At 40.4% G+C, this 15,000-nt stretch overlaps 1 protein-coding gene across 1 annotated transcript in view; it reads left to right on the top strand.

Moving 5' to 3' along the window:
• The window catches only part of LOC143289676 (GTPase-activating Rap/Ran-GAP domain-like protein 3), a 312,925-nt gene that overhangs the window by 198,217 nt on the left and 99,708 nt on the right, over positions 1-15,000 (top strand). Inside the window, exons 4-7 of the mRNA XM_076598724.1 lie at positions 1,123-1,127; positions 2,576-2,660; positions 4,340-4,458; positions 8,734-8,798. Coding sequence (XP_076454839.1) covers positions 1,123-1,127; positions 2,576-2,660; positions 4,340-4,458; positions 8,734-8,798 — 274 coding nt within the window. The remainder of the gene's footprint in view (positions 1-1,122; positions 1,128-2,575; positions 2,661-4,339; positions 4,459-8,733; positions 8,799-15,000) is intronic.

The raw sequence follows: 15,000 nt of genomic DNA, 5'->3' as shown, positions 1-15,000 counted from the left end.
GAGTTATGGAATCTTAATACAGAAAACACTTCTTAGAAGTGCCTGATCTGCCGTAGATTTATTGAATCTTAATAAGCAATACACTTCCTAGAAGTGCCTAATATCCTCTTGAGTTATGGAATGAATCTAACTACGGAAAACACTTCTTAGAAGTGCCTGATCTGCCGTAGATTTATTGAATCTTAATAAGCAATACACTTCTTAGAAGTGCCTAATATCCTCTTGAGTTACGGAATCTTAATACAGAAAAGACACCTTTGAAGTGCATGAACTGCTGTACAGTTATTGAATCATTGATAAGCAGTACACTTCTTAGAAGTGCCTGGTCTTCGTTGGGTGATGTGAGTTTAGTGTTAATGGTTCCGGACTCTCCCACAGATTTCAAATTCTATTTGCTGTTAGGCCATTTGGTATTTAACTCTCTCCATACGAACGGCGAAAGAGACGACGTTAACAGCGTTTCACCTCAATTACCACCATCAAAATATTGCAAGCGGAAGGCTCTTATACTGAAGAGGTGAATGTTGACAAAGAATACCACAATTCTGACGACGGAAGCTAAAGGTTGGATCATTGAGACACCCACTGGACATCCGAGGGGTCTGTGTAGAGAAGAGAGGACTGGCCGTACTGAGTGAGTCAAAATCAGCGAAACCTTAGCTGTCCACGTGGTATTGAAGTTGGTTGTAAAAACAGACTTCGCCTCTGGTGCAGTGTTTGTGTATTGTTGTGTGTATTGAAATAGAAACAGGGAGACATAAAGGCATACCACGAGAGTTACGGCTTTGTAAGGTTTGTAACATGTCTGTGATTGGGGATGAGTTTCATTTTATAATGGAATGTCCCAATTATGATCAGTTACGAAATAGATATGTTCCTAAAAAGATATTTGTCTCCAAAATCGGTTTTTAATTTTTGTAATATGCTCAAAGGAGGTAAAAAAAAAAAAAAAGTCATTTAAGCTGTAAGTAAGATGATTAGATTTGCAAATGTTGCCTAGCCATACTTTTGGAGTTAAAAGACATTTGTGTTTTCTTAACGTTTATGTGACATTGTTGTGTATTTGGAAGTGTTTGTTCTGGGCATGAAAAGTTTATTTTGCAGTAATCCTCCATACCCCAGTAGGAGTGAAAGGATATTTAAAACTTGAAACTTGACGAAGAGACAACTAAACAGTTTAGACACATCCTTTTTTTTCTTCTTTTAATGGTTCCAGAAAAGAAAAAAAAAACAACCAGTTGTTTTCGTTTTGGATGTCAGATTCACTTCTGTTGTTTTTCTTGTTTGATTTTGACATCTTTGTAGACAGTCTGGTGAACTTGCAAATTAAATTCTGGGTTTCACAGCACCCTCCCCCCCTCTCCCCCTCCCCCACCCGCATCTCTCTCTCTCTCTCTCTCTCTCTCTCTCTTTTGACACAACAGGTTTCTCTGAGTGAAATTCACGCTGCTCTCCCCTGGAAGAGTACATCACTACAGAGACAGCAACGCCTTTTTTTTTCAGCCTTCAAGTGTATTTATTTTTCCATCAAAGTGGAATATTCTATAGAATTTTGCCAGGGACAACCCTTTTGTTGTCATGGGTTTGGGGTTTTTTTTTGGGGGGTGGGGGTGGGGGGGGAGTCGGGGGGGGTTGCATGTTCTAAAGTACAAGTTAAACACAGGACCTCTGCCCTATTGATATCGGCTGGACTGCTGAAGTTACAACACAAGATCCTGACAGAAATGATGAAAGTTAGAATTAATTTACAATGCACGAGAAGCACTTTTGTTCTACAGGTTAAGTTAGTACGTATTTTACATTTTGTTGTGGTTGAGTGATTACCATATTGTGTACTTTTGACCTCTTTCTAGGGGCCGGAGGCCTGGAGATTGAAGTTTTGTTCTTGTTCTTGTTCTTCTCTCTCTCTCTCTCTCTCTCTCTCTCTCTCTCTCTCTCCCTCTCTCTCTCTCTCTTTCTCTTTTGTTCCTCTGCATTGTGGAGCAAAACATTACAAATCCATGATTTATTATGTTATGTGCTTCTGCATCAAAATCATTTGATATTTTCTGTCTTCTTTATTTTTTTTTCCCCCATCATTTTCCTGGCATGTCTTTCCTTCTTTTTCTTTGCCGTTTTTTTCGTCTTTTTGATTTATTCGTGTCTTTGATTATCCAGGACAAAAAGCATGTTCATTTATATTACTATCAGAAAATAAATTTTGGATGTTTATTAATCCCTCCCCCTCCTCCTCCTCCTCCTCTTTCTCCTCCTCCACCATCACCACCACCACCTCCTCCTCCTCCTCCTCCTCCTTCTCTTCTTCTTCTTCTTCTTCTTCTTCTCCATCATTGTCATGCAATGGTCATGATGTCAATGTCAGTGGTGTTGTTGTCATTGATGATGATGTCAGTGATGTCAATGTCAACGATGTTGTTAATGATGATGTCAATGATGATGATGACGATGACGACGATGATGGTGGTGGCGATGATGACGACGACGACGAAGGCGACGACGACGACGGTGATGATGATGATGATGTTCTTGTTGATGATGGTGATGATGATGACGACAAAGATTATGATGTCCACAGCTGTCAAGTCCCCTGAACAGTCCCATTCATCTGGAGAACCCGGAGTTTCAGACCAGATGGTACTTCAAATACTTCATGGGGAAATGTGAGTTTGTGCATTACATCACGGGCAAACGTGAGTTTGTGCATTACATCATGGGGCAAACGTGAGTTTGTGCATTACATCATGGGCAAATCTGAGTTTGTGCGTTACATCATGGGCAAACGTGAGTTTGTGCGTTACATCATGGGGCAAACGTGAGTTTGTGCATTACATCATGGGCAAACGTGAGTTTGTGCGTTACATCATGGGCAAACGTGAGTTTGTGCATTACATCATGGGCAAACGTGAGTTTGTGCGTTTCATTGTGGGAAAATGGGACTGTGTGGAATTGATCATGAGCAATTTTAATGTGAATGTGTGGACTGAATCATGGGTAGATTTGAGTGTGTGCAGTTCAGCATGGGCAAATGTCCGTGTGTGCAGTTCAGCATGGGCAAATGTCCGTGTGTGCAGTTCATCATGGGCAAATGTGCGTGTGTGCAGTTCAGCATGGGCAAATGTGCGTGTGTGCAATTCATCATGGGCAAATGTGCGTGTGTGCAGTTCAGCATGGGCAAATGTGCGTGTGTGCAGTTCAGCATGGGCAAATGTGCGTGTGTGCAATGCATCATGGGCAAATGTGAGTCTGTGCAATTCAGCATGGGCAATTAATGTGAGTGTGTGAAGTTCATCATGGGCAAATGTGCGTGTGTGCAGTTCAGCATGGGCAAATGTGCGTGTGTGCAATTCATCATGGGCAAATGTCCGTGTGTGCAGTTCATCATTGGCAAATGTGAGTGTGTGCAATGCATCATGGGCAAATGTGAGTGTGTGCAATTCAGCATGGGCAAATGTGCGTGTGTGCAATGCATCATGGGCAAATGTGAGTGTGTGCAATTCAGCATGGGCGAATGTGAGTGTGTGCAATGCATCATGGGCAAATGTGCGTGTGTGCAATGCATCATGGGCAAATGTGAGTGTGTGCAATTCAGCATGGGCAAATGTGCGTGTGTGCAATGCATTATGGACAAATGTGCGTGTGTGCAATTCATCATGGGCGAATGTGAGCGTGTGCAATTCAGCATGGGCAAATTTGAGTGTGTGCAATTCAGCATGGGCAAATGTGCGTGTGTGCAATGTATCATGGGCAAATGTGAGTGTGTGCAATGCATCACTGGCAAATGTGAGTGTGTGCAATGCATCACTGGCAAATGTGAGTGTGTGCAATTATTCTAAAACTGAAAACCATTAACACAGTTCTGCGAGAATGTGTCAGCTGCATCATATGTAATGACGTAATATATGACGTAGGAATGATGACGTGTCCAGTACACCATTCGCGATATGATGACGCGACATGTATAATCGATTACGTGTCAGTTTGCAAACCGTGCGCGAATACGTGGTGTGTGTGTGTGTGTGTGTGTGTGTGTGTGTGTGTGTGTGTGTGTGATGACGTATGCATGGCGTAGTGGTGGTGGTGACGTGTATCAGTTGCACCACCATGTGTGATGACGTATACATGATGCAGTAGTGGTGGTGGTGACGTGTATCAGTTGCACCACCATGTGTGATGACGCATACATGATGCAGTAGTGGTGGTGGTGACGTGTGTCAGTTGCACCACCCTGTGTGATGACGTATACATGACGCAGTAGCGGTGGTGGTGACGTGTATCAGTTGCACCACCCTGTGTGATGACGTATACATGACGCAGTAGCGGTGGTGATGACGTGTGTCAGTGCACCAGAACTACATGGGGGTGGATGTGGACAAGGAGCCCTTCCTCATGTCCGTGGTGGTCACCGACGCCAACAACCACAACGTCCCGCAGTACAGGGCCATCCTCTGGAGGAAAACGGTACGTGTGTGTCGGGGGGGGGGGGGGGGAATGGAGGGGCGGGGGGGGGGGGGTGAGGGGAGAGAGGGGGTGGCGGAGGGGGGCATGTGTACACGATGCTGATGATCATGATGATGGATACTTATATAGCGCCTATCCTCGGTCGGAGACCAAACTCGGGGTCATTTACACAACAGGCTGCCTACCTGGGCAGAGCCAGTACTGACGGCTGCCGTTGGGCGCTCATCATTCGTTTCCTGCGTCATTCAGTCTGATTTCGGGCACGCATACAAAAACACACTGAGAATGACATGTAACGTTTTACATGTATGGTGGTTTTGTTTATGAAGCCTGCCATACTGAGTCCCATTACTGCCTGAGTGAGCGTAAACAGCTTTGCCCACTTTGCAGTGTCATCCTCTTTCTTTTTTTTCTTTTTTTTTTCTTTCTTTCTTTCTTTTTCTCATTTTTTCACCTTCTCTCTCTCTCTCTCTCTCTCTCTCTCTCTCTCTCTCTCTCTCTCTCTCTCCCCTCTCTCCTCTCTCTCTCTCTCTCTCTCTCTCTCTCTCTCCCCTGTCTCTCTCTCTCTCTCTCTCTCCCCCTCTCTCTCTTCTTGTTTTTTCTTATTTCATCGGTTTTTTCTTATTTCATCGGTTTATGTGCGCATGAGAACGCCTGTACTTGTACCTGCTATTCCTGACCTTCTCAACCCTCTCAAAGTGACGGACCTGTTTTGTCGCGCAGGCAACAAGCTCACACACACACACAAAAAATATAAATATAAAAATGACTGATCGAGTTGACATGTGATCACTGAGGCACAGCGAAAGTTTTGCTCAATCAGCCCTCTCGCATGAACATAATTATTTCGCAGAGAAATTCATCCTGGTGTTCGGTTGTGGCTGGGGTGAAAGCAAGAGGGGTTAATCAGTTCAAGAGGGTTAACTCTCTCCATACGAACGGCGAAAGAGACGACGTTAACAGCGTTTCACCCCAATTACCATCATCAAAATATTGCAAGCGGAAGGCTCTTATACTGAAGAGGTGAATGTTGACAAAGAATACCACAATTCTGACGACGGAAGCTAAAGGTTGGGTCATTGAGACACCCACTGGACATCCGAGGGGTCTGTGTAGAGGAGAAGAGAGGACTGGCCGTACTGAGTGAGTTAATTAAACTAAACTACGGCGTGGAGGTGGGTCGGCTGCTTGTTAGACTTTGACTTCCTTGACTTAGGCCGCTTGTGGAGCATAGGGCTGCTTCAGCACTCCTCCAGCGGGGACTCGGTTTGGGGGGCTGTCCTCGTTCAGCCGGGCCCATGTCCATCCGGCACTGTCCTTCATCTCATCCTCCGTGCTTTCCCCTCCTCCAGCCTGTTAGAGCAACAGAATTATGATCAAGGAAATACATTTGAGAAGGGGTCTAATTATTCCGAGTTGCATGGCGGATGGAGCTGATGATGATGTTCAGCGCGCTGGTTATTTGGGACGGAGGAGAAGGATGAATAAATCATGAGGGGTTTGAGATACCTGCGAAAGCTTCTTAAGGCACAATCCTGCCGGTTTCTCTCTGTGTGTTTGTGTGTGTGTGTGTGTGTGTTTGGTTTGTGTGTGTGTGTGTGTTCGTCTGTCTATATCTGTGCAAGTGCACATGTGTGTGTGTGTGTGTGTATGTGTGTGTGTCTGTCTGTCTGTCTGTATCTGTGCAAGTGCACATGTGTGTGTGTGTGTGTGTTTGTCAGTCTGTCTGTATCTGTGCAAGTGCACATGTGTGTGTGTGTGTGTGTGTGTGTGTGTGTGTGTGTTCGTCTGTCTGTCTATATCTGTGCAAGTGCACATGTGTGTGTGTCTGTCTGTCTGTCTGTCTGTCTGTATCTGTGCAAGTGCACATGTGTGTGTGTGTGTGTGTGTGTGTTTGTCAGTCTGTCTGTATCTGTGCAAGTGCACATGTGTGTGTGTGTGTGTGTGTTTGGTGTACGTGTGTCTGTCTGTCTGTCTGTATCTGTGCAAGTGCACATGTGTGTGTGTGTGTGTGTGTGTGTGTGTGTGTGTGTGTTTGTCAGTCTGTCTGTCTGTATCTGTGCAAGTGCACACGTGTGTGTGTGTTTGGTGTATGTATGTCTGTCTGTCTGTCTGTATCTGTGCAAGTGCAAATGTGTGTGTGTGTGTGTATGTGTGTTTGGTGTGTGTGTGTCTGTTTGTCTGTCTGTCTGTATCTGTGCAAGTACACATGTGTGTCTGTGTGTGTGTGTGTGTTTGGTGTGTCTGTTTGTCTATCTGTCTGTATATGTGTAAGTGCATATGTGTGTGTGTGTGTGTGTGTGTGCGTGTTTGGTATGTGTGTGTGTGTGTGTGTTTGCGCGCGCGTGTGTGTGTGTGTGTGTGTGTGTGTGTGTGTCTGTCTTGGTGTACATGTGTCATATAAGGACAATGTTCTTTCTCAAATACAGATTAGACACTCAAAACTCTGCTCGGCGCCTTGAGGTTTATGTTGATCGGGAAGCTCGAAGGTCAAGCATCTGCTGCCTTTTACGTTTTCTACAGCAGATTTGGTGTAGCGTATATGGGCCTGTTGCATTCTCTGACACCTCCTTGAAACTGAAACTGAACTGTAAGACACTTCGCTGTCTCTCTCTCTCTCTCTCTCTCTCTCTCTCTCTCTCTCTCTCTCTCTCTCTCTCTCTCTCTCTCTCTCTCTCTCTCTCTCTCTCTCTCTCTCTCTCTCTCTCTCTCTCTCTCTCTCTCTCTCTCTCTCTCTCAGTGTCAACAGTTTCTCAGCATGCAGGATGTACAAGAATGAACCTATGTTTTGACCCCTTCAAGACCCCAGTCCGCCTTTTGTATCGTGGCCCATGGCCGATGTACATTAAAACATTTCTGAGTTCTGGGTTCCCTCTCTGTCTCTCTCTCTCTCTCTCTCTCTCTCTCTCTCTCTCTCTCTCTCTCTCTCTCTCTCTCTCCAAAGCAAATACTTTGTTTTTTGTCTTTTCACGAGTTAAAAATCAAGAACACCCTCCCCCCCCCTCCCCCACCCCTCCATCCTTTATTTTGCAAGACGCTCTGCTTCTCTCCTGAACACAGGACACTCCTCTCTTTATCTGTCGAAGGAAGCAAACTTAAACCTCTTTCTCCTCGAAGATTTTTGCTGTAACCTTGCTATAACAAAAGCAGCCTTTTGTAAAGCCCCTATTTAAAAAAAAAAAAAAAAAAAGAAGAAGAAAGAAAGAAATGATGCCATCCTTGATCCGAACTGTTTGAAACTCTACCGTCCTGTGTCTAATCTGGCTTTCTTGTCAAAAGTGCTGGAGCGTGTTTTGGCGAAACAGTCATTGCATGATTTGGAGTCTCACAACCATTTGGAGCCGTTTCAGTCAGCCCAACACTAGTGCCGTTGCGCCGAAAGCGGTTTGTTGCGTGTGGGTAATGGCTCCCTCGGGGCTCTGAAGTCGTCGTGTGTCTATGTTATAACTGCATGACTTGTCGGCAGCATTCGACACCGTAGACCATGGCGACTTCATTGCAGGTACCACTTTTGGCTGTTCTGGAACAGTCCTGGACTGGTTCACATCATAGTTAACTTGCCGTACCAGGTCTGTCCTTATTGGTCATAAATCCACTCCATCTGTGTTGATGTATGGAGTGCCACAGGGTTCCGTCTTGGGTCCGTATATATTTACTTTGTAAACACAGCCTCTCAGCACTGTCACCCGTCAATCAGGTCACTCATACTACTTCTTTGCAGGTGATTCCCAGCTCCACAAATCTGCTGATTTTCTCAGATTTTCCTACTCTTTCCTGTAGTTTGAAAGATTGTATTGAGAATGTGGCTGAGTGGACGAGTGAGAACAAGTTGTAGATGAATCGGGGATAAAACCGAGTTATTTGCCATTGATAGCAAATCAAAGATTAACCAGTCACATCTATCCCCATCTACATCTCTGGCTGTGACATACCATTCTCTCAGTCTATTAGAAAACTTGGCATTTATTTAGATGAAACACTCTCTCTTGGATTAAAGCATTTGTGATCTGTGCATTGCTTTCGTATTGTGATGTATGACGTGTGTGAAAGGTGTTGTGAGGTGTGTGTGTGTGTGTGTGTGTGTGTGTGTGTGTGTGTGTGTGTTTGAACATAAATTAGTGTGTGATTGTTTAGTTGGACATTAGTGTTTAATTTGATATTTCAAACGTTAGTGTTTACATGGTGCAGCGCAGTTGATCATTTTTTACATTGAAAGGTGCTTTATCAGTTCCATCCTTTTTTTTTCTTTCTTCTTTTTTTTCTTTCTTTTTCCAGGGAGCGAAGAAGATCTGCTTGCCTTACAACCCTTCCAAACCACAGACTGTAAAAGGAATCTTGGGGTAAGTGAGCGGTGTGTATTTTAGATATGAGGAGAAGGGGGGGGGGGGGGGGGGGGAGAAGAGGGGGAAAAGGAAAGGGAATAGGCGGAATGGAAAGAGAATACACACACACACAGACACACACACACACACACACACACACACACACACACACGTACACACACACACACACACACACACACACACACACGTACACACACACACACACACACACACACACACACACACACACACGTACACACACACACACACACACGTACACACACACACACACACACATCACACACACACACACACACACACACACACACACACACTGCCTCACTCACTCACTCACAGAGGGAGGGAGGAGGCGGAGGGAGGTGTAAAAAAATATGAGTACATTGTCATCACAATCATGTAACACAATCAGTAAACTCTCCTCTCTTTCTCTGTCTATGTCTCTCTGTCACACACACACACACACACACACACACACACACACACACACACACACACACACACACACTCACACACACACACACACACACACACACACACACACACACACACACACACATACTGAGAGAGAGAGAGAGTCCAGTATGATAAAGACACACAGACAGACGGACAGGCAGACAAAGTAAGAATATATCTGAACCATACGGAACGAAGGCGCTGATGAACGAAGCGAACACATTTTCACCAGCTGAACACAACATGACCACCACCAACATGTCCTCTCTTTTTGTTGTTGTTGTGTGTTCGTTCTTTTTCTTTCTTTTTTTTTTCTTTTTTCTTTGTGTGTGTGTGTTTGTGTGTGTGTGTGTGTGTGTGTGTGTGTGTGTGTGTGTGTGTGTGTGTGTGTGTGTGTGCCTAGAGTTGACTTAATCAAGATTTTGCGCCTTTTTGAATATTAGTAGTAGTAGTATTTTTATGTCTTTATCTCTTTTTTTTTTTCGTTATTTTTTACTTTATTTATTTTATTTTTATTATTATTATTATTTATTGTTATTGATTTTTTTTCTCAAGTCCTGACCAAGCGCGTTGGGTTACGCTGCTGGTCAGGCATCTGCTTGGCAGATGTGGTGTAGCGTATATGGATTTGACCGAACGCAGTGACGCCTCCTTGAGCTACTGATACTAACTTGTTCAACGTCTTTTCACTATAAGTGGTATCAGACGATAATTGGAAAAAAAAAAAAGAAAAAAAAAAATATATATATATATAGGGAGGGAAAATAAATTACTGTGTACGCATGCAAGTATGTGTATGTGTGTGTATGCGTGTGTGTGCGCGCGTGCGTGTGTGTGTGTCTCCAAAATCGGTTTTTAATTTGTGTAATATGCTCAAAGGAGGCCAAAAAAAAGTCATTTTAGCTGTAAGTAAGATGATAACATTTGCAAATGTTGCCTAGCTACAGTTTTGGAGTAAAAAGACGTTTGTGTTTTCTCAACTGTTTATGTGACATTGTTGTGTATTTGGAAATGTTTGTTCTGGGCATGAAAAGATTATTTTGCAGTAATCCTCCATACTCCAGTAGGAGTGAAAGGATAATTTAAAACGTGAAACTTGTGAGTGTGTGTGTGTGTGTGTGTGTGTGTGTGTGTGTGTGTGTGTGTTTGGTTGGTTTCTTTGTTTTTTCTTTGTTTGTTTGTTTATCAGACGCTCTTCTGTCTCCAAATTTCATTGGCCGGTTACTTCGTTGTGTCCTCTGTCAGCCCATCTTCCCTGTCGTTTTCCATTTCGTCGCCTACGTTTAGCCTTTTGTGTTTGTTGTTTGTTGGTTTCGCTTTGTTTTGTATCGCCATGTAGAGTTCTTTCTTCCTTCCTTCCTTCCTTTCTTTCGTTCTTTCTTTCACTTTTCGTTCTTTCTTCCTTTCATTTTTCTTTCTTTCTGTCTTTCATTTTTCGTTCGTTCTTTCTTTCATTTTTTTTTTTTTTCATTGTTCTTCTTTCCTTTCTTTCTGTCTTTCTTTCACTTTTCGTTCGTTCTTTCTTTCATTTTTCATTATTCTTTCTTTCTTACTTTCTTTCTTTCATTAACTTTTCGTTCTTTCTTTCTTTCATTTTTTCATTATTCTTCCTTTCTTTTGTTCTTTCTTTCACTTTTCGTTCTTTCTTCCTTTTATTTTTCTTTCTTTCTGTCTTTCTTTCTTTCTCTTTTCGTTCTTTCTTTCATTCATTTTTTCATTATTCTTTCTTTCTTTCTTTCTTTCATTTTTCAATATTCTTCCTTTCCTTCGTTCGTTCTTTCTTTATTTTTTCATTATTCTTCCTTTCTTTCTTTCTTTCTTTCTTTCACTTTTCGTTCTTTCTTTCTTTCATTTTTTCATTATTCTTTCTTTCTTCCTTTCTTTCTTTCTATCATTTTTCATTATTCTTCCCTTCCTTCGTTCTTTCTTTCTTTCTTTTTTCGTTCTTTCTTTCTTTCATTTTTCTTTCTTTCTTTCATTTTTTTTATTATTCATCCTTTCTCTTATTCTTTCTGTCATTTTTCGTTCTTTCTTTCTTTCATTTTTTTTTCTTCTTTTTTTCTTTCTTTCTTTCATTTTTCGTTCTTTCTTTCTTTCTTTCGTTTCTTTTCTCACTTTTGTTTGGGAAAGATGGCTTGTTGACATGTATTTGCTTGTTTGCTCGAGTAGACGTAGGCGTTTATATCTGTGGTTTGTTGGTTGTTTTTTTGTTTGTTTGTTTTATGTACCTTTGTTTGTTTGTATAGTGCGTGCGTGAAAGATGCGCGCGCGGCGTGTGTGTGTGTGTGTGTGTGTGTGTTGTTTGTTGGTTTCGCTTTGTTTTGTATCGCCATGTAGAGTTCTTTCTTCCTTCCTTCCTTTCTTTCGTTCTTTCTTTCACTTTTCGTTCTTTCTTCCTTTCATTTTTCTTTCTTTCTGTCTTTCATTTTTCGTTCGTTCTTTCTTTCTTTTTTTTTCATTATTCTTTCTTCCTTTCTTTCTGTCTTTCTTTCACTTTTCGTTCTTTCTTTCTTTCATTTTTCATTAATCTTTCTTTCTTACTTTCTTTCTTTCACTTTTCGTTCTTTCTTTCTTTCATTTTTTTTCATTATTCTTCCTTTCTTTTGTTCTTTCTTTCACTTTTCGTTCTTTCTTTTATTTTTCTTCCTTTCTTTCTTTCTTTCTTTCACTTTTCGTTCTTTCTTTCTTTCATTTTTTTCATTATTCTTCCTTTCTTTTTTCTTTCTTTCATTTTTCATTATTCTTCCTTTCTTTCGTTCTTTCTTCCTTTCATTTTTCTTTCTTTCTGTCTTTCTTTCTTTCTTTTTTCGTTCGTTCTTTCTTTCATTTTTTTCATTATTCTTCCTTTCTTTCTTTCTTTCATTTTTCATTATTCTTCCTTTCCTTCGTTCGTTCTTTCTTTCATTTTTCGTTCGTTCTTTCTTTCATTTTTCGTTCTTTCTTCCTTTCATTTTTCTTTCTTTCTGTCTTTCTTTCTTTCTTTTTTCGTTCGTTCTTTCTTTCATTTTTTTCATTATTCTTCCTTTCTTTCTTTCTTTCGTTTTTCATTATTCTTCCTTTCTTTCTTTCTTTCTTTCTTTCTTTCTTTCATTTTTCTTTCTTTCTTTCATTTCTTTTTATTATTCATCCTTTCTCTTGTTCTTTCTGTCATTTTTCGTTCTTTCTTTCTTTCATTTTTTTTCTTCTTTTTTTCTTTCTTTCTTTCATTTTTCGTTCTTTCTTTCTTTCTTTCGTTTCTTTTCTCACTTTTGTTTGGGAAAGATGGCTTGTTGACATGTATTTGCTTGTTTGCTCGAGTAGACGTAGGCGTTTATATCTGTGGTTTGTTGGTTGTTTTTTGTTTGTTTGTTTTATGTAACTTTGTTTGTTTGTATAATGCGTGCGTGAAAGATGCGCGCGCGGCGTGTGTGTGTGTGTGTGTGTGTGTGTGTGTGTGTGTGTGTGTGTGTGTAATGTTTTTGATGCCCCCACGAAATAAAACTCCTTTTCTTTGCTTTGCCTTTCTTTCTACTCCTTTTTTAATCTTTCTTTCTTTCTTTCTTTCCTTCTTTCTTTCTTTTCAAAACTGCGTGTTCATTTTCATGTTGAAGAAAGCGGTCTTATCTTCCTTCCACTGTCAGTAGACCTCTCATCCATAATGTTTTCTTTTCCGAAGTCCAAGGTGTTTCTTTTCAAGTTGTTTGAGTTTAATTTGTTTTGTTTTTTGTTTTCTTTCTGTTTTTGCACTCTTTGTTTGTTTGTTTCTTTCTTTCTTTCTTTCTTTCTTTCTTTCTTTCTTTCTTTCTTTCCGAAATGCAGTTCCATTTTCGTGTTGAAGAAACCTGTCTTATCTTCAACTTTCTGTCTAGATAGCTCTGAGGCAGAACGTTTCAGATACTGGGTTCAGTTTACGAAGAAGAAGAAAAAAAAAGTTCTTTGTTTTTATAGTGTTGTGCTGTTCGTTCTTTTCTGGTTTTCTTTCTTTCTTCCACATCATCCTTTCCTTTTAAACAAGACATTTCTGTGTTTCATTTTTTTCTTTCTTTCTTTCTTTCTTTCCTTTTGGAAAGGACATTCCTTTGTTTCTCTCTTTCTTCTTTTCTTTCCTCATATAGGAGGCATCCCTTTCTTCAGTTTTAATTTCCATTCTTTACTTCTTTTTTCTAAACAAGGCATCCCTTTCTTTCATTCTTTCTTTCTTTCCTTCTTTGATTTTCTTTAAAACGAGACGGGTTTTTTTTTTCTCTTTCCTTCTTGTTCATTCTTTCCCTTTAGACAAGATAGTTTTTTTTTTTCATTCGTTCTTTCGTTCTTTCCTTTAAAGAACACGGTTCTTTCTTCATTTCCTTCCCTTTCATTCTTTCTTTTGTTTGAACAAGACAGTTTTTGTTTTCTTTCTTCTTTCATTTTCAAACTTTTCATTTAAACAAGACGGCCCTTTCTTTCCTTTCTTATTTCAGTCTTTCCCTTTAAAGAGAACATCCCTTTCTTCCTTCTTTCAATCTTTCCTTTTTAAAAGGACAACTCTTTCCTTCTTTCTTTCAATCTTTCCCTTTAAAGAGAACAACTCTTTCTTCCTTCTTTCAATCTTTCCCTTTAAAGAGAACAACTCTTTCCTTCTTTCTTTCAATCTTTCCTTTTAAACAAGGCAGTTCTTTTTTTTTTCCTTTCTGTGTATCAATCTTTCCTTTTAAACAAGACAGTTCTTTCTTTCCTCTCTTTGTTTCAATCTTTCCTTTTAAACAAGACAGGTCTTTCTTTCCTCTCTGTGTATCAGCCTTTCCTTTTAAACAAGACAGGTCTTTCTTTCCTTCCTTTGTTTCAGCCTTTCCTTTTAAACAAGACAGTTCTTTCTTTTCTTTCTTTGTTTCAGTCTTTCCTTTTAAACAAGACAGTTCTTTCTTTGTTTCAGCCTTTCCTTTTAAACAAGACAGTTCTTTCTTTTCTTTCTTTGTTTCAGTCTTTCCTTTTAAACAAGACAGGTCTTTCTTTCCTCTCTGTGTTTCAATCTTTCCTTTTAAACAAGACAGTTCTTTCTTTTCTTTCTTTGTATCAATCTTTCCTTTTAAACAAGACAGTTCTTTCTTTTCTTTCTTTGTTTCAATCTTTCCTTTTAAACAAGACAGGTCTTTCTTTCCTCTCTGTGTTTCAATCTTTCCTTTCAAACAAGACAGGTCTTTCTTTCCTTCCTTCTTTCAATCTTTCCTTTCAAACAAGACATTTATGTATTTCTCCTGTGTTTCAATCTTTCCTTTTTTGAACAAACTGGGGTCTTGTGGGGCGAACCCCCCCCCCCCCCTCCCCCCCTTCTTACTTTCGTTTTATTCCTTTTAAACAAAACAAGTTCTTTATTTCTTTCTGTTTTTCTTTCCTTCATTCTTTCCTTTCGAAAGAGAGGTTGCATGGATGGAGAGATCAGAAACCGTCAGGTCGCGTGCTGTGGTGGTGGTTTATCATGGCCCTCAGGTTGATCTGTTGCTGTGTTTGTTCGTTTGTTTGTTTTGATAATTGAATGGAATGCTGTCGCCGGGAGAGGGATGAGTTTGGGTTTAATGGAAGATGGAAAGTAAATTGTTGTAAACAAAATGTTGTTGTGGTTTGTTTGTTTTTTGTTTGTTTGTTTTGTTTGTGTGTGTGTGTGTGTGTGTGTGTGTGTGTGGTTCTTTTATATATGTATTTCGTTCTTCGAATTTTTTTTGTTTGTTTTGTTTTTTGTTGTTGTTTCTTTTCTTTTCTTTCTTTTTTTTCTGTAGAATTCCGTTTGTCA

The sequence above is a fragment of the Babylonia areolata genome, chromosome 14 (genome assembly GCF_041734735.1).
Source record: "Babylonia areolata isolate BAREFJ2019XMU chromosome 14, ASM4173473v1, whole genome shotgun sequence".
Classification (NCBI taxonomy): Eukaryota; Metazoa; Mollusca; class Gastropoda; order Neogastropoda; family Buccinidae; genus Babylonia; species Babylonia areolata.
Note: the sequence above shows the minus strand (reverse complement) of the source record. Positions and strands in the feature narration are given on the sequence as shown.